The sequence below is a fragment of the Sceloporus occidentalis genome, unplaced genomic scaffold, assembly GCF_023333645.1.
Source record: "Sceloporus occidentalis isolate IW3139 unplaced genomic scaffold, rSceOcc1.0.p SCAF_7, whole genome shotgun sequence".
In the NCBI taxonomy this organism is placed as follows: domain Eukaryota; kingdom Metazoa; phylum Chordata; class Lepidosauria; order Squamata; family Phrynosomatidae; genus Sceloporus; species Sceloporus occidentalis.
In genome coordinates this window covers 86,922,339-86,942,178 of record NW_028316987.1, presented here as the reverse complement: position 1 = coordinate 86,942,178, position 19,840 = coordinate 86,922,339, and the positions used below count along the sequence as shown (strand labels likewise).

Genomic DNA, 19,840 nt, shown 5'->3' with positions numbered 1-19,840 from the left:
TGTGAAGTTCTCCTCCACACCCTCCTTCTTAATCAATATATTTAGTGTTTCATTCATTTTGTTCCTTTTGCACTTATGTGTTTCTTTGCCCCTTGGAAGTGTTTTCTTTAAATACCAGTGGCGAATGAGGTGGAGGTGGCAAAATGTGTGACTCTAAAACCCACTGGGCACTATGCTGCCCCCCCCCCATACAAGTTAAAACAAACACAAATTTACAAAACTTATATAACTACAATACATTACAAAACATACATCACATAACAAAATGAAACAAGGGAGGCTTTTAAAAATCATGACAGGATAGCTTTTATACGATGTGTGTGTTTTAGTTATGTTTTTTACTTTTGCATGTTTTTAATGCTAATTTTATATTGTTTTAACTGGATTATATTACTTGTTTTACTTTTTTTGCAAAGTTTTAAAAATGTTTTTATCTTGTGAGCTGCCTTTATGGGAGAAAGACAGCATAGAAATCAATCAATCAAATAAATAAATAAATCAAACAAAACATAATATCCTTCCTAGACTTTTTTTTCTTCTGCTAATTTGTCTATCTTTACTTCAAGATTTTCTGTTATCTAGTTTTGACTCCATATTATGTATCTTAAAATCGATTTTTTAAAATCAATCCTTTTATCAGTCTTTATATCAGGTATTATTCATTCCAGACCAGTCTTGGCCCCATTCATTTTTTCATGTAAGTTAAGCACTGCTGGACCACAAGGTGCGCTTCTCAGTCCGACCAGGAGGTGGCGCTCTAGGCATAGGGGATTCCCAGCAGTTCCAGCTAGAACTGAAACTGATCTCAGCCAGATAAACTCAAAAGTGAAGCACAGCATGTTTTAAGCATGCCAGGCAGAACGGTCGCTGCTTGTAACCTAGATTAAAAGAGGCCTTTTTTTGTAGGAGCCAAGGCAGGTTTAAAATTGTGATTGCAGGGTGACCGGGAAGCAGAAACTAGGTAAGGATGAAGAAGTAGTTTTATATTCATTTTGGGATGGAGATGGGGTGAGGAATGATGAAGAAGAAGGTACTGAATATCCTAGACTTTGCACAGGGCCAGTCCCCACTTGGTGACCTTGGGCAAGTCACACTCTCTCAGCATCAGAGGATAGCCATGGCAAACCTCCTCTGAACAAATCTGCCATGGTTTTGCAGAGTCTATGAAGAGCAGACATCTACATATTTCTGTTGATGCGACCCATCAGCTGCTACCCAAAATTGGTCAGACCCACTTTCCATTCATTGTCCATGGCTCTTTGGTCAACAAGCTTTTCTGGAATCTGTGAAAAAGGCATGGAGCCAGATCACACCCAGCCAGCACTAAAAGAAGTAACTTCTTTAAGCTTTCTCCCTGCACTCCAAAGAGCTGATTGGTTCAAGCATTCTTGATGTTGTTGTTGTAAGCCAGGGGTAGGCAACCTTTTTGAGCCGGGGGGGCCGGGTTGCTGTCCCTCAGACAACTGGGGGGCCCAAAGCCAAAAAATAAATAATTAAATAATTTTATAAAAACATTAATTAAATAAATAAACTGGGACAAATGTAGGACAAAATTTTCAAATGGAGGACACTTTTTAAAAAAAAAGTGGAGCACACGCAAAAAAATTTGCCGATTTTTTAAAAAATGTTAATATAAATGCATGTTTCGGAGGCTTCTATAGACAATTGCCCCCCTTGCCCACCGCTTGCCCTCCTTGCCTGCCGCTTGGCCCCCCTTGCCCGCCTCCTCCTGATAGGCCAAAGGCTCCGGCGGCAATCAGCGGCAGGACCGGGCTGGGGCCAGTCCCAAGGCCTTGCCGGGCCGCATCCAGCCCGCGGGCTGCAGGTTGCCTACCCCTGTTGTAGGCCTTAAAACAACTATCCTGTAGGTATCACATTTCACTGCTTACTCCAGGCTTCACATCATCAGGAGAGGTGTCCGAATTGAGAAGTCAACTGAGTCCTCTGAGCAGGTGCCTTCTTGGGTTGACCATATGGCCAACACCCTTCTTTCTAGGCCTGCACAGCTACAGTGCTATGCACCTGGGACAAATTCTGAGGGCTCCTGACAAGCTTTCCACCAAAGAATGCTTGAACCAACCAGTTCTGGAGACAGAAGCATAGAGAGCTTAGAGAAGTTACTTATTTTAGTGCTGGATGGGTGTGTGATCCAGCTCTATGCCTTCTTCACACGCTCAAGAAAAGCTTACTGACCACAGAGCCTTGTGGACTCAGATGTGTGGAAAGTGGGTCTGACCAATTTTGGGTCCCAGCTGATGGGTCACAGCAAGAGAAATATGGAGATGGCTGCTCTTCATAGACCCTGGAATGAGGAATAAGGGGGTCTTGAGCCTCATCTGAAGTCGAACCTAAGGGAGTTGAGGATCCTTTCTGTTCTTCTATGCTGCATCTGCACTGCAGAAACGATCCAGTTTGACACCGCTTCAACTGCCATGGCTCAAGGCTCTAAAATTCCAGGAATTGTAGAACTGTAGTTTGGTGAGGCCCTAGAGCAAAGCAAACCTCTGTTCCCCCCCCTCCCACCCCCACCCTTCCTCCAAACTACAATTCCAGGCTCTATGAATAGCAGCTATCTACATATTTCTGTGGATGTGACTGGTCTATTTTTCTGTGATTTTATATTGCATGTGTAGATGATGTTTAACCCTTTAGAATTTTATGGAGATTTTAAAAAAATTATCTGTGAGCCGCCTTGGGTCCCTCCTGGGAGAAAGGCAGGATACAAATAAAATAAAAACAGTCCCCAGAATTCCACCGCTTTGAGCCATGGGCTGTGAAAGCGGTGTGAACCTGGGATATTTCTTTATTTATATTTCTTTATTTATTTACTGATGTGTAGGAATGAATAATTTATTGAATTGCCGTATATACTCCACTATAAGTCAACATCATATATAAGTGGAGGACAGGGGTTGGGGCCAAAATTCTGGATTTTGATCGGACCCATGGATAAGTCGACAGTAAAACTTAGGGGCATGTAATGAAGGATGTAAGCAGTGGTCCCCAAACTGTGTCCTTTAAGAGATTTTGGACTTCAGCTCCCAGAAACCTCAGCCATGGTGGCCAATAGTCTGGAATTCTGGGAGCTGAAATCCTATATATATATATATATATATATATATAATTTGACCCAGAAAATCTGAGTCACCTTATCCATGGTTTAGTGTAAGTCCTGTACTTTAACTCTGAGCTGACTTAGAGCTCTGGTACCAGAACAAATAACACTTCCCAGAATTCCCTAGCCCAAAGCCAGGGCAGTGAAAACACTCCCAACCCAGGGTATTTCTCCACTGTGGATTGCAGTTTGATTCAGCTCAAAGTGAGCAGGGGTGTGTTCCTCCTCTTACCTGCTTTGACGGAGCAATGGATGTGGGCCTTGGACTCATAGTAGACCCAATCGAAACCAGCTTCCACAGCCAGGCGGGCCAGCATCCCATATTTGCTCCGGTCCCGATCCGAAGTGGTGATGTCGACAGCGCGGCCCTCATAGTGGAGGGACTCTTCAGAGTGGTGCCCGTCCTCATCCCATCCCTCAGTGACACGGAGCTTGAGCCCAGGCCACTGGTTCATGACTGAAATGGCCAAGGCATTGAGCTTGTCCTTGCAACGCTGCAGGAGAGAAAGAAGCAGAGACCCTCATTACTCCCGCCACAGAAGATGAAAGCAATAGTAATAGCAATATCTGGTATGTTTCTATACCACTTATCAGTGCACATAAGCACTCCCAAAGTGGTATACAATGTGTAAGCTAATTGCCCCCAACAAGTTGGGTGCTCATTTTAGCAGAAGGATGCAAGGCTGAGTCGACCTTGATTGGTATTGAACTCCCAACCTTATGGTTTGTGAGTGAATGGCTGCAGTACAGGCATTTACCACTGCGCCACTAGAGCTGCAATCCAAGTCATCTCAAGGAGGGGCATCCCAAACTGAACCGGACCCCCTTTCCAGCGTTTGGACTATCCCCATCCTCCCCCAGCTAAGGTGGCTTGGAATGATGGGAGTTGTAGTCCCCAACCATCCCAAGGAGGCACATCCCAAACTGGTGTGGAACCCCCTTCCCAAGACTTGGACTACCATCCCCATCATCCCCCCAGTTATTGTGACTCAGGATTATGGGAGTTATAGTTCCCAGCCATTCCAAAGAGGAGCATCCCAAACTGGAGCGGGACACCCTTTCCAGGGTTTGGACTACCATCCCCATCCTCCCCCGCGTAAGGCAACTCAGGATTATGGAAGTTGTCATCCCCTGCCATCTCAAGGAGAAGCATCCCAAACTGGAGTTGGACCCCCCTCTCCAGGGTTTGGACTATCACCCCCATCCTCCCCCAGGTAAGGCAACTCGAGATGATGGGAATTGTAGTTTGAGTCATCTCAGAGAGGAGTGGGGGCGCCTTCTAAGGTCTTGGACTACCATGCCCTTCTTCCCCCAGCTAGGGTAACTCGGGATGAACAGAATCAGAATTTTTTATTCGGTCAAAGACCAGCACAATTCAAAAAAGGAAAACAAAGTGCAGTTGACAAGTGCAGTTATAAACTACACAGTAGCACAAAGTAACTCAGGATGATGGGAGTTGTAGTCTGAGCCAATCCAAGGAGGAGCATTGTACAGAGGAGCAGCTCTGAATTAAATACTTCATCTTGTTATTCTTCTTGCTCTGAATTAAATACTTCTTCCCAGGGTTTCTCTACTTTAGTGGAGTTTACTACAGTGGAGTAGTGGTTTGAGTGTTTGGATATGACTCTGGAGACCAGGGTTTGAATCCTGGACCGGCCATGGAAACCAGCTGGGTGACTTTGGGCAAATCACACACTCTCAGCCTCAGAGGATGGCAAAGGCAAAGCCCCTCTGAAGAGATGTGCCAAGAAAATGCCACGATAAGGTTGCCTTAGGGGTACCGTAAGTCGGAAAGGACTTGAATGTACACTCAGGGAACAATTCAACAGTTGAGCCAATGGGTCTAGTCTGAAAAGATGGTCACGATTTAATTCAATATGTGTGTAGAGATAGACACTGTTGTTATTGTTGCTGTTGTTTTGTGCCTTCAAGTCATTTCCAACTTATGGCTACCCTCTCATGGGGCTTTCTTGACAAGATTTGTTCAGAGGCTGAGAGTGTGACTTTTTGCCCTTGCCTTCCCTTAAGGCTGAGAGAGTGTGACTTGCCCAAGGTGACCCAGTGGGTTTCATGGCTAATCTAGGAATTGAACCCGGAGTCCAATGGTCAAGGCTCAAACCACTATGCCAAACTGGCTAATGCTCCAGAATCACTCTCCACAATCTGATGTTCACTTTTGGTAGCCTTTCTGCAGCCTCTTGGTAAGATCTGATTCCCAGAAGTAGGGGGTTGGAGTAGATGGCCCTTGTGGTCTCTTCCAATGCTATGATAACCTGCCTTGAATCTCATTGTGGGAGAAAGGTGAGATACACATCTTTGAAATAAAATCAATAAACATGGTTCCATGATAGACACAGAGCTTCCCCAAGATGAGGGCTTCCCAGCTTGTTCTTTCTAGGGTTCTCTTGGGAACCAGGGAATGTAAGTGGCTGAGGGTTGGGGAAGAAAAGTGCCATTCAAAAAGAGCTGGTTGCAGTCCACAAAGGTTAAGCCTTTCCTGGATCCCACCAGCCCAAGGAGTGGCCAAGTGCCACCTTACCTTTTTTGTTATCCAGAGAGTAGTTCATAAGAACAGCAACAAAACCTGATCTCAAAACAAGGACTTGGGAGGTGAGTGCCTTTCTGTGGCAGCATCCACACTGCAGAAATAATCTGGTTTGACACCGCTTTGACTGCTATGCCCCAAGGCTATGTAATTCTGGGAACTGTAGTTGTCCACAACCAACTGCAGTTCCCAGACTTCCATAGCCTTGGGCCATGGCAGTTAAATTGTGTCAAACCGGATTATTCCTACAGTGGAGATGCAACCTTAGATCTCATATCTAGCATCCCTATGGGGCTGATGCAACCACTGTCCCCCTGCTCCTCATTTGTTGGCACAACCACAGTTCCCATTATTTTCCCCTGGCCAGTATGGCTGGGGATAAGGGGAAGGGCAGTCCAGTGTAGCCTAAACGTTTGAATGTTGAATTATGACTCTGGAGACCAGGGTTTGATACAACTTGGCTGTGAAAACCTACTGGGTGACCTTGGGAGAGTCACACTCTCTCAGCCTCAGGGGAAGATAATTGCCAAACCTTCTCTGAACAACTCTTGCCAAGAAAACCCCATGATAGGGCTGCCATAGGTCCAAAACACTGCAGGAATAATCCAGTTTGAGAACGCTTTAACTGTCCTGGCTCGAGCCTATAAATACTGTAAATAAAATAAAATAAATGCTAGGGAATCCTGTGAACTAGTTTTGTGAGACATTTAACCTTCTCTGTCAGAGCTAGTGTCACAATAAACTGCAGTTCCCTGGATCCCTTAGCAATGTGCCCTAGCAAAGTGGTCTCAAACTGTATTGAAGTGTGGTTTGGACCCATGAGGCAGAAAGGATTTGAAGGCACACCATAACAACAACAACACTGGCTGCAATCCATCCCATCTTCTCAGATTAAGTACATTGAGTCAACTCCTGCATTGCAACACTTGTGCCATCTTTGTGTAAATTGCATCACACACACACACACACACACACACACAGAGAGTCCATCACACCTGGTGGGTTCCAGGCTGAGGAACCGCACCAAAAAGTGTTCCAGCCAATGCCACCTAGTAGCCAGATCCTAAAGCTCCAAATGTGGGCCATGCATTGCATTGAACATGCATTTGCTAGAATCACATTCCTGCTTGGGCTGGGACCCTTTAGGAGACCTACCCGCCATGGTACAGATCAGTCACTTCTCTATGCAAAGGAGCCAGCCAAAGTTCTTCAAAAACTTGAGGATTTCAACATCAAGCTTTCTATGTTTTCTGTAACATTTTCCATGCTGAAGAGATCTCAACATCCCCAAAACTGGTTGATTTAAGCCTAATCCAGGGATATGTCTTTTAGGACAACTTTCTGTGGCTATAGGAAGAAGAAAAAAGACTAGGGCAAGCCCTTCTTGAAATGCTACCTTTATAATGTTTCTTGCCATGTGGAAGAAATAAACAAATACATAGACACTCTTTAGATGGCACAATCTAGGAACAGTTTTATTCAGAGGTAAAGTCCTCTGATTGTATGAAGTGAACTTAGACACTCACTGCTGCTGTTGCATCAAACCCCTTTCCAAACCTTTGCCGTGCTCCTTCTCTGTTTTCTCTTTCCTGTGCATCTTTATTATTTTCAATATCTTCCATCCCTTTAGCCAGGGACCAGTTCACTCTTATGTCCAGTACAGCACTAGTAGCACCAGTGTTGGCTCTCTGCAAAATTTGTTGTAAAACCTGTTTCTATTCGGAGAGTTGCTTCCCCCATTCAAACCAAATTTTGCTATACCCACTGGATACCAATGTCCTTTCATTTCTGTTTTACAACCTCTTTTTTTCCCTTCTGGGGTGGGGTTGGGGGTGGAAAAGACAAAAATTGTCATCTTTTTTTTAAAAAACTGGGGCCTGATTTTTTTCTGTATATTTATTCTGAGACAGGAGCTTACTCCAGAGTAAGTATCTAGAATAACAGCTGGGGGGGGGGGGGGACCAATCTGGCAAGGGCTGAGAAATGTAGCTGGGAGGAGGCACACAAAATGAGAGCCCCCAATAATATTTTCTTTCCATCTCCAAATTTCTAGCTTTGCAGAGAGAGAAGCATTGGACACCATTCATATCCCCAACTCTTACATTGGCTGGGTTAAGATTCCCTGAGTAAGGTCCAAAACACACTGCAGAAATAATCCAGTTGGAGACCACATTACAGTTTATTGTGGCACCAGAGCTCTCTAACAGAGAAGGCTCAATGCCTCACAGAACTACAGTTCCCAGAATTCCCTAGCATTGATCCAAGGCAGTGAAAGTGATCTCCAACTGGATTATTTCTGCAGTGTGTTGTGGAACTTGGCCTTTCCCCCTTTTCTTTGGGATTTCCAAATGCTCAACTGAAGCATGATGTTAGGGGCAAGGGGCTAGAAATTTGGGTATTGGAGGAAAATTCCATTTAGGGGGGCAGAATATTTATTGGGGGGCATGTCCTCATTTTACTCCAGCCACCACACAGATAAACCCCTCCCTGGGCTATTTATGGCCCAAGAGGTTGAGATTCTGTAGGAGTTGCAGAGCATCCTTCCCTTCCCACAGTTTCTCATAAGTGGTAAAGGCCACCAGGGACTCCCTCCCCATTTAGAAAATAAAGAAGGAGTTTGGGGGAGGGAGAAGAGTGGAGAGAAAAGACCCTTCCATTATCTTTGTAGGTCGCCCAGGAGGAAAGTTCTTAGCACTAAACCAAAGGGAGAAATCAGCTATAGGTGTCTGTGAAACACACACAGAGAAGGCCTGCCTCCAATTGCTACTACCAATAGGATTCAGATAGTATCTATCTGTATATGCATATCCTCCCAAATCCTGTCCATTTTCTCAGATTAGGCTCATTCAAGTGGAAAGCCAATGTGGTGCAGTGGTTTGAGTGGTGAAACTAGGGTTCGAGTCCCCACTCAGCCATGGAAATACACTAAAAGACCTTGGGCAAGTCACACTCTCTCAGCCTCAGAGGAAGATGGAAGAAATCTTGGCAAGAAAACCCGATAAAGTGGCCCTAAATTGGTGAAGGTACATAACAGAAACTAGGGCAGACCCGCTAAACCAAAGGGATTTACTCAGATGTTGTAATTCCACAGTTGACTCAGTGGGTCTAATATGAGACTAGCAACAAGATTTAAGACTATGTATAGAGATAGAGGAATGCTATTGGTAGTTCCATTGGAGCAGACTGGCAGACACTTAAGTAAACTTCATTGATTTAATGGATCTCCTCGAATGGGGACTGACAAGAGGACATATATATCTATATTTCTATAAATCTGAATCCTGTTCACATAGTTGGGTTAGTCTGGAAAATCAGTATGAACTTTGGTCCTTCAGAAGTTTTGGACTTGAGGCCGCAGAATTCATGATTGTTGGTCAAGGTGGCTGGGGCTTCTGGGAGTTGAAGTCCAAAACTTTTGGAGGGCTAAAGTTTGGGAATCACTATGAGACTCACTGAAAGAAAGAAGCTGGTAGCATAACCTTTCCTAGACCTGAGCCTCCTTTTTCAGATCCATCCATCTGAGGAAGTAGGCTCAAATCTGGGAATGGTCATGCTCCCAACTTCTCTCTTTCAGTGAGTCCGAAAGAGGCTACAAGATTCTTGACTTGTGAGTCTCAACTAAAACAGGCCCATTAAATCCATGGGATTTCCTAGGGGCAGACACTCCATGCAGGCAATTGATTCAATCCCTCTACTCCAGCTAGGACCAACAGGTGAACATTTTATATAATACAGGCAAAGAAAGGGAATATTTTCCAGATACTCCCATGACTTAGCAGTCCAGTGTTCGAATCCACCTAGTCTATGGAAACCCACTGGGTGATCTTGGGCAAAATCACACTCTCTCAACCTCAGGGGGAAAGCAGTGGCAAATCTCCTCTGAACATTTTTGCCTTAGTGGGGCCATAAGTCGGAAAGGACTTCAAGACGCACAACAACTCCAGCAGCAAAAGCCATCCGCACTGCAGAAATAATCCAGGCTGACACCGCTTTAACTTGCCATGGTCCCATGCTATGGAGTCCTGGCATTTGTCGTTTGCTCTGGTACCATAGCTCTCTGGCAGAGAAGGCTAAATATCTCTCACAAAACTACAGATCCCAGAATTGTATAGCATGGAGTCCTGGCAGTTCAAGCGGTGTCAACCTGGAGTATATCTACAGCATGGTTGCACCTTTATGAAAGATGGCTCCTTTGCACAGCCATGCATTAGAGTCAGCTTTAAGGACTCTTGCACAAAAAGTAGGGTTTTGTTGTTGTTGTTGTTTTTCCATTTCCCATCTAAAGCTAAATGTCCCAGAAAACTTCACCTCCTGGAATTCCCTAGCATTGAGCCAGGGCAGCTCAAGCCGTCTCAAACTGGATTATTTCTGCAGGAGTATTTTGGACCCAAAACGGATTTTCTTGGTAACAATAAAGTCAGTCCAAACCTGACCAGAGCCTTCTTTTTTATACCAGAAGCTCAGATGTATTGCATAATTACATACCAAAACAGGTCCAAAACACACTGCAGAAATAATCCAGCTTGAGAGTGCCTGGCTCAGTGCTAGGGAATCCTGGGAATTGTACTTTATTGTGGCACCAGACAGAGAAAGCTACAAAACGACAGTTCCAAGAATCCCCTAGCATTGAGGCAGGGCAGTTAAAGCGGTCTCAAACTGGATTATTTCTGCAGTGGGTTTTGTTTCGGACCCAGCACTTTGCCTAGTTTGGGATCCCGCGGTTTCTTGGCAAGCTTTGTTCAGGGGAGGCTTGCCTTTGCTTTCCCTTGAGGCTGAGAGAGTGTGACTTGCACAAGGCAACCATGGGAGATCAGGCTTCGAATCCCGGCTCGGCCACGGAGACTCACTGGGGAAGCCTTGGTTAAGTCACACTCTCTCAGCCTCAGGGGAAAGGCTAGGGAAGGTTTCTCTGAATAATAATAATAATAATGTCCTGCCTTCCTTCCAACACAGGGACTCAGATCTTGCCAAGAAAACCCCGAGACAGAGTTGCCTTAGGGTGGCCAGGCGAGTCCCACTCTCTCAGCCTTAGGGCAAGGCAATGGCAAACCTCCTCTGCAGAAAGCTTGCCAAGAACTAGTGCTGGTGCCAGTGGCTCCAGAAGTCGGGGGGGGGGGATGGCGGGGCAGGGGAGGGAGATCTGCCTTGGGGAGGGGGAAATATTGATCCCCAGAAGGCATGGGTTATTTGGGACTTTTCCTCTGTCGTTCTGTGTCGGTGGCCCCATTGCCGCCTGCTTCCTCGGGCGGAAAGCAAAGCCACCTGAAGCTGGAGCTGTTCCATTTCCCTTGACTGCCTCGGTGGCGAGTTAATATTAAACTGGAAGGAATGGGGGAGAAAAGGGCGAAGGGAGCCAGCCAGAGAGGGCAGAGGCGGGCACTGCCCACAGCAGGTGCCAGGACCCTTTGCTGCCTGGATCCCTTAGAAAGCTATGATCCCTTTCAAATCAGGGCTGCCTCCAAGTCCTTTCTGACTCGTGGCCACCCTAAGGCCAAACCTATCAGAGGCTTCTCTTGGCCATTTTCTTCTTCTTCCCTAACCTGGAGCCAGGGCAGTCGAAGCGCTCTCAAACCGGATTATTCCTCCAGTGCGGATGCGAGTGAGGAAGGGCGACCTGCTTCTCCTCCCCTCTGGCCTTCAAGGCTGCTTCTCCGAGGAGACTGGGGAATGGCCAGCAGGCCCACCGGGTGGAAGCCCCGGTTGCCCAAGCACGCAAGCCTGGTGCCATCCCCAGTGCCTCTCTCTCTCTCTTTCTCCTGCCTGCCTGCCAGCCTTTCTTCCTCCTTTTTGGTTGGCCTCCTTGGTTGTCTTCGCCGGCAGCGCTTGAACTTGTGACCTTCTGTCAAGTTCCCTCCAGAGAGAGAGAGGAGGGATGGAGAGGAGCGGAGGAAGGAAGGAAAGGAAAGGAAAGCCCAGCCGCTCCCACGCCGCGGACACGCGGGTCTCCCCGGGGAGGCTTTCCACAGAGAAATGGAGGGATGGATGGAGGGATGTTTAGGAAACTGGAGGGCCTGCCTTTGGACACCCCACTCCAAAAAGGAAAACGCGCGTGGAAATCGGGGGCTGCTGCTTGGAGAAAGTCTCTCATCCGCCTGATGCAGGGGACAAGGTGGGTTTGGGGACCCTAAGAAGGAGACCCTTAGGGTCACCTGGCGAGTTACTCTCTCTCAGCCTCGGAGGAAGGCAATGGCAAAAATCCTCTGAACAATTATTGTTATTATTATTATGAAGAATAATAAATAAGCCAGGGCAGTCAAAGCGCTCTGAAACCGGATTACTACTGCACTACGAATGCGACACTTCCCTCAAATTCTCCAGCCTGGAGCCCTGGCACTCAAAGCGCTCTCAAACCGGAGCATCCCTCCACTGCGGATGCAGCCTGCTTTTCTTCCTTCCGATCAAACTGAACACCAGGGTCCGAAACAAAACCCACTGCGGAAATAACCCACTCTGAGACCGCTCCAACTGCCCTGGCTCGATGCGAGGGAATTAGGGGAGCTGTAAGTTTAGGAGACACTGAGCCTTCTCTTTCTGAGAGCTCTGGAGGCCACACTAAACTGCCATTCCCAGGATTCCCTAGCACTGAGCCAGGGCAGTCAAAACGGTCTCAAACCGGGTTATTTCTACAGTGTGGGTGGTTCAAAAGACTTCTAATATAGGGTTTGTCGTTTGCTGAGCTATTTAGCCTTCCTCTATCTGAGAGCTGACAACAAACCACACAGTGCCCTCTGTTCCACAGCATGGAGCCAGGAAAGTTAAAGTTAAAGCGGCCTCAACCGGGATTGTTCCTGCAATGTGGATAGCATCCAGAGGCGGGATTTCCCCGGGATTTCCACGCCAGGGCAGTCCCCAGGGAAGGCAGGAGGAGCAAGCTTGGCCTCCTGCTCCTCCTCCTCCTCCTTCCTTGGCCTTTTTTCTTCCAAAGGCTGGAAGCTGAAATCCTAGCCGTTTGCGATCGATAAAGGAGAGGAGTAAGTGGAGCTGAAAATGCGCGCTGGGCTTCGCCGGGAGATCGGCGTCTTGGCCGGTTGGGAGGAGGAAGGAGGGAAGGAGAGAGGGAGGGAAGCAAGGAAGGAAGGAAGGAAGGAAGGGGGGACCCAGATCCAGAGGAAGGAAGGGGAAGGAAACCCAGAGAAGGCGAGAAAGCCCCCCTGCCTTCTGCAACAACCCACCTCTCGCCTTTACTGGCCGAGCTCGCCTTTTTCTCGCCTTGCCTTTCTCGCCTGGTTTCGAAGCGAGATTCGGTCCCAAGCCCCAAAGTCTGGCTCTCCTTCCCATGCCCAGAGGCGCCCAGAGGCACACACAGCCCAGCCTTGCTCCCTGGCTCGGCAGAGTTAATGGAGGCTCTCCCTCGCAGCCCTCCCGAGGTAGAGGCGGAGGATTTAAGGTGGTCGGGAGGAGATCAAGGGGGTGATGGGGGGGGGGGGGTTGGGGGAGGGAAGAAGGGCTGCTTCTCCCTCACCGGACCCCGAAAGAAACCTCCGGCACGTGCGGAAAGTCAGGTGGAAAGGAGGGGGCAGGAAAAGAAGAAGAAGAGGCGGAGGAGAAAAGGAGAAAGAGAAGGAGAAGAAGGAGCGGAGGAGAAGAGGAAGAAGGAAGAGGAGAAGGAGAAAAGGAGGAGGAGGAAGGAGGAGACGAAAAGGAGAAAAAGAAGAGGAAGGGGAGGAGGAGAGGAAGGAGAAGAGGAGGAGGAGTAGAAAAAGAAGAAAAGGAGAAGAAGGGAGAGAAGGAGAAGGAGGAGAAAGCCAAGAAGAGACCCAAGCCTGGGGGGGTGCTGGGTTTAGGAAATCCCCCCATCTCGCCCTGTCCCCCCGGCCCCCCTTGTCCTTGCACTGGATCTCCATCTCCAAGAGAGCAGTGAAGGTGGGGCTTCCCTTCTTAACAGCGGAGGGAAGCGTGTGTATGTATTGGGGGGGGGGGGGTCGACTAAAAGACTGTTGACCTATATTTGGCAGGCAGCCTCTCCCGGTGCCTGGCTGGCAGGAGGGATGGCAGGTAGTTGGGAGGAACTCCGGAACTCAGGACCTGGACCTTGGAGGGGGATGGAGGGAGGCAGGGAGGGATGGATGGATGTGGGACCCAACAGAAGCCATCCTCGGGAAGGAGGATGGATCCCCTGGGATCGCTTCCTTCCTATTTTTAGCCCACCGCCAGCCTAGATCGCATCAGGCGCCGGGGAGCAGGCATTCATCGAGAGAGAGAGAGATAGAGATAGATAGATAGATAGATAGACAGAGAGAGAGAGAGAGAGAGAGAGAGAGGCATCGGAGAGAGTCTTTCTCTCTCTCTATTTCTCTCTCTTGCAGTGATGCAATGGTGGTGAAGTTCCTGGTCCCTCCCCCGCGGATGGGGGAAGGCAAAAACAGCCTTCAAGGAAGGGGGGGGAAAAGAAGAAGGAAAATCGATCTCTGAATGCTCGGCTGGGCAGAGTTGCAAAAAGAGGGGCTGGCGGGGAAGGCGGGTTCGCAAGGAGGAGAGCCTTTTCTTTTCTTATCCCCCCCCCCCAAAGTCCTGCTTCTTCTCGGTGCCCTGAGTTCAAGAGATCGAGAGAGAAAGAGTGACAGCCTGGGCGAGAACTGGGCCAAGGATTCCCTTTGGAGGCTTTGCAAGGTGCCAGAGGAGGAAAGGGAGGATGCTGTGGGGCGTGAAGGACCCTGGTTTGAAAAGTGGGGGGGGGGGGGGGTCCCAAGGGATGAAGATGGAGGAAGAGGAGGAGGAAAGACAAGGGTGGAGAAGCAGTCAGAACCAAGCAAGCAAGCAACCAACCCAGTGTCAGGGAAGGGCATGGCCACCATCACCCCACCATGCCCACCACCCCGTCCTCCATTTCCAGGACCTGCCCTGCATCCCCACCTCCTACCTGTCCAAACCTCCTCCATTTTTCCCAGAAGCACACATCTCTCTTTCTAGTAGGAGTGGGTTTAGCCTTTATGGCTGCAATATTATTATTATTATTATTATTATAACTGGGGTGTCCTCTATTTTTGTCATTGCCTAGCGATAAGAATAATTGCAGGATCGGCTAGCCTTGAGCCATGGCCCTTCCAGCGCTGTCAAACCGGATCCCTAGTGTGAACAGACTCAGAAGGCCAGGGAATCACCCCGGTGTGGAAAACGGGTGCTGGAGCAGGTGGGAAGCGGTTGCTCCCTCCTGGTTTCAAGCCTCTCTACCTTTCCTTGTCTTTCCATCAGGCGTCTCGTGGGAAAGCCCTGACACGCGAGTCAAGGGAGACCAGTGGGTCAAGGGTGGCCCTTATCTCCTGGTTTCCATAGCGGGTTGTTTCCTCTTGTGGATGGCCCCTCTGAGTCCAGTTACATTGGGGAGATGATGCGGGTTGAGACCGCTTGAAGGGCCAGGACTCAAGGCTAGGGAATTCTGGGCATGGGAGTTTGTTGAGGCACCCAGAATTCCTTAGCCTTGAGCCCTGGCCCTTCAAGCGGTGTCAACCCGCATCATCTCCCCAGTGCGGCTGCAGCCCTAGCCCTGCAAGCGAGCGTTGCACGTGTGAAGGCGTCTCCCCTGCTCACCTGGGTCATGAGTCGGTCGGCGCCGGTGTTCTCCTCATCCTTGAAGATGATGTCCGGGTTGTAGTTGGGGGTGAGCTCCTTGAAGCGCTCCGAGGCCCGGCTGATCTTGCCTTCGTAGCGCCCGCTGGCGCCCAGGGTCTTCTCGGCCACGTTGGGGATGAACTGCTTGTAGGCCAAAGGGGTCAGCTTCTTGGGGTGGCGCCGCTTGCCGAAACCCCGCCCGGGACCGCAGGCCAGCCCCGAGCAGAGGAAGAAGAGCAACACCCCGGCCCGCACCAACCCAGCGGCCATGCCGACGGCCCAGGCGAGAAGAAGCGGACCAGGGTTAGTCTTTTTCGGGGGGGGGGGGGACAGAGAGTCGGATCCTGGCCTCTGCCTCCCCCCGCACCACTCGAGAGGGTGAGGGTGGTGGAAGGGGGCGAGAGAGAGAGAGACCCAACGATGCTGCTTGCAGGGCTGCTTTGCTGGTTTGTCTTCTGCCTTGGCTTTTCTGTCCTCTCCGGAGCCGAGCCCAGCTTTCCTCGCTCTGGCTGCTGCTGCTGCTGCTGCTCTAGGCTCGGTTTTAGGCTGCGATCCCTGGCCAGACAGGTGCGGGAATGGCCACCTTAGTCCTCCAAAGGGAGGGACTCCTTGGAGTTGGGATCGTGGCCCCTCTGTCACTCACCCAAAAGGCAGGGAAAGGCGAAGAGAAGAGAAAGGCGAAGGGATCAAAACAGGAATATAGATATAGATATAAAACCCAGCGATCTGAAGAGGTCTGGATCCGCCAGGGAGCCCCAACCGCGCTGTGTGAAGCCAGGCTGCCTTTAGTTCGGTATTATAGCTGCCAGGGCTGAGCCCTGATTGGACGAGGCGGGAGCAGCTCGCCTTCTGATGGATTAACCCTGAAGAAGGCAAAACACACACACAGACACACACACACACAACACCAGCATCACACAAACCAGAGAGGGAGAGAGACACACACACACAACAAGATCGGGGATGGTTCCCTCCTTGGGTTGCACCCACTTTGCCTCTCTCTTGGCACCTGAAAGATTTGGGGAGGAAAGAGGACTTCAAGGACTCTTCCAATGCCTTTGCCTTTCTTGCCTTGCTCTGCTTCTTTCCCTCCATCCCTACTTCAACTTTTTTCCTCTTACGTCCAAAACACACTGCAGAAATCATCCAGTTCGAGACCGCTTTCACTGCCCTGTCTCCTGGACATTGTAGTTTATTGTGACACTAGAGCTCTCTGACAGAGAAGGTGACATGTCTCCCAAAACTAGTTCCCAATATCCCCCAGTATTGAGGCAGCAAGGCAGTTTAAAAAGCGGCCTCGAAGTGGATTATTTCCTGTAGTGTGTTTTGGACAAGAGGAGCAGGTGCTGGTCAACCCGAGGAGGAGGAGGAGGAGGGAAAGGAGTGGGACCTAGCCCCTGAGAAATGGATTTAGTCTACATTTTGAGACCCAAAAGCTCTCTTGTTCATAGGTATGACTTTGCAGGACCTGAGCAGAGCAGTGGGACAGAGGGAAACTTGGAGAGGTCTCCTCTGCAGGGTTGACATGTTGTTGGATAACAACAACAACAACAACAACAACAACATCTGTGGGTGCCCTTGGTTGTTGGGTGTCGTCATTCCCGACTTCTGGGTTTTCCTGGCAAGGTTGGCTCAGAGAGGAGGAGGAGGTTTCCCCCTGAGGCTGAGAGAGTGTGCCTCGCCCAAGGTCTCCCAGTGGGTTGAGCTGGGACTGGAACCCTGGTCTCCAGAGTCCCAGCACTCAAACCACGACGCTGTCATTCTCTTTGGAGAATGATCCTAACACAAAGGTCTCTATACATGTGTGTGTGTGTGTGTGTCTGTGTGTGTCTGTGTGTGTCTGTGTGTGTCTGGTGGTTGTTCTGTGCCTTCAAGGCACTTCTGACTTATGGCAAACCGAAGACAGACATGGTGGGCTTTTCTTGGCAAGCTTTCCTCTGAGGCTGAGAGAATGTGACTTGCCCAAGGTCACACAGTGGGCTTCATGGCTGAGCCTGGATTCGAACCCTGACCTCCAGAGTCACAGCCCAGCCTTCAAACCACTACACCGGCTCCATATGTATCTGGACCTGTGTGTTATCTATATATATTTGTCGCTTGTACCTTCAGAAACTAAGGGAAGCTGATCACTGGCAAGATTTGTTCAGAGGGTTGTTGTTTCTTCAGTGTCTCCCTCTGAGAGGCTGAGAGAGTGTGGCTTGTCTAAGGTCCCCCAGTGGGTTGGCATGGCCCAGTGAGGACTCGAACCCTGGCCCTTCTTCAGAGTCTAGGGCACAAAACACACTATGCTGGTTCTGTATGAGATATATAGATATAGATGTGTGTGTGTGTGTGTGTGATATATATATGTCTCTCTGTGTGTGATATCTGTGTGTGTGTGTGTCTGTGATATCTATCTATCTATCTATCTATCTATCTATCTATCTATCTATCATCTCATGCATATTTAAGCACACCCACAGGCATACACACCCGTCAACCACTATTTCTCTGTATTTTCCTCTCTGGCCTAAATACTCTAAGGGCGCTTGAAAGTACTAAGGATCTTGGAAGCTAAGTAGGGTCAGCTCTGGATAGTATTTGGATGGGAGACGGCCATGGAATGCCAGGTCCTGCAGGCTACACTTCAGGGGAAGGAACTGGCCAAAATCTCCTCCTTGAGTATTCCTTGCCTAAGAAAACCCTATGAAATCTATTGGGGAGGGGGCTCACCCTAAGTGACAGGCGATTTGAAGACACACAAACACACACCTGTTTGTTGTATCTATGAGAACTGCAGAGCAGTACGCACACATTGGGATAAATCTACTTATAGGCCAAAACTATGGTAAACCCATTGGAAAGAAGGAGGACTCTTAGTCAACCCTTATGGCAGCACCATTGATTTCAATGGGTCTACAGTGCAATGCGTGCCTTCAAGTCACCTGTCCTCTTATGGGGACCCTATGGGTTTTATTAGGGGTTTCTGAGGCAAGGTATCCTCAGAGGTGGTTTATCCCAGTTCCTCCCTCTGAAAGGTAAATTAAGACTGTTCTCTCTCTCTGTGTATAATATATAATGTATGTGTATGCTCCCTCTTGTTGTTGTTGTTGTTGTTATTGTTGTGTGCCTTCAAATCCTTTCCAACTTGTGGCGACTGAGCAGGAATCAAACCCTGATTTCCCAGAGTCGTCCTCTATTTACAAATCAGTCCTTAGACTGATCAAACCACCTTTGTTGGCTTCCGTATTTTATGGAAGGAGCCATGAAAAATGTTAAATAGATAATCCCTGGACTCACCCAAAGGAGACCTTGCAAGGCATTTGGAGCAAAGTTGGGAAGAAGATCGAGAAGAGATCCTGATCTGGGATGCATTGTGCTGAGTAGGCAGTGTGCTGTAGTGGTTGGAGTCTGGAGACCAGGGTTGGGATCCCATGGGACTGGGTGGCCATGGGTGGGCTCACACTCTCAGCCTCAGAGGTTGGCCATGGCAAACCCCTTCTGAAGAAACTTGCCAGGAAAACCCTATGATAGAAAGGACTTGAAGGCACACAACAACAACCACAACCAGGTATGGAGGGCCCCCCTCTCTCCTTTCCTCCCTTCCCCCAGTTGCTAAAAGCCTCTTCCTATGTCAGCACCAGGGTTGCATCCACAGGGCAGAAAAAATCCGGTTTGACACCACTTGAAGTGCCAAGGCTCCATGCTTTGCAATTCTGAGCACCGTAGTTGGTGCCATGGAACCATGGCACTTCAAGTGATGTCAAACCGGATTATTTCTGCCATGCGGATGCAGCCCAGCAGGTCTCAAGAGGCTGGGTTTAATGTGAATTTCCTAGCTAGTTCTCACTGGCTAGCAAGGAGAACTCCCCCCCCCCCCCCGATCTGTAGCAAGTTCCCAAAAGTTTGAAGAGAGACTCAGCATCGTCCAAAAATGGGACGGAGAAAGGCAGCTCCGGCAGCAAACACGCCCAAATCCCAGCCCCAAAGTAGAAAGGGGTGGCATTTGCTTTTTGGGAGGCGGGGAGGGGATCTCCAGGAGGAAAAAAGGAGTCTTTTCTTCCCCAAAATTCAGCACTGTCGAAGCACGGGAAAGGGGTCAGTGCTGCTGGTTCTTTCCCCTGAAAAATAAACAAATGAATTAAGAAAGTACCGACCCAGAAGGATGGAGAGGGAAGGGGAGAAGAGCGAGGAGTTGGGGAAAAGATTCCTTTTTCTTTCCTAAAGCATTTTACACATCGTTTCAACCTCAGGGCTCCGGGGATCCTTACTTCTTGGAGTAAGTGCGCTCAGATAATATTTTTTCCCCACGCTTAGAAAACCATAAGCATCCTAGACACTTCCCTAAAAGTTTCATTAAAAAATGTAAACGTTCCTAAAAGTTTCATAAAACCTTTAAACGGTCCTGACAGTTTCATAGCGCTTCGTAACGGTCCTGAAAGTTTCTGGGAAGCTGGGAAATCCAAAAGCATCTTAGCAACTTTCCTCAAAGTTTCACAAAACTTTTTAACTTTCCTTAAAGTTTCTGGGAGGCTTGAGAAAATATCCGAGAGCATTTACTCAGAAGTCGGGATCCTCAAAGTTTCTGGGATGCCTAAAAGTGGACCTTTGGGAAAACATTGCGGACAATATAAAGCATATTTTACAAGCCT

General features: G+C 48.7%; 1 protein-coding gene across 1 annotated transcript in view; it reads right to left on the bottom strand.

Moving 5' to 3' along the window:
- Window positions 1–15,950, bottom strand: part of SHH (sonic hedgehog signaling molecule) — a 29,330-nt gene extending 13,380 nt beyond the window's left edge. Inside the window, exons 1-2 of the mRNA XM_089531449.1 lie at window positions 15,189–15,950; window positions 3,348–3,609 (exon numbers count right to left, since the gene is read on the bottom strand). Coding sequence (XP_089387575.1) covers window positions 3,348–3,609; window positions 15,189–15,479 — 553 coding nt within the window. The 5' untranslated portion in view covers window positions 15,480–15,950. The remainder of the gene's footprint in view (window positions 1–3,347; window positions 3,610–15,188) is intronic.
- Between the last annotated feature and the right edge of the window lie 3,890 nt (window positions 15,951–19,840).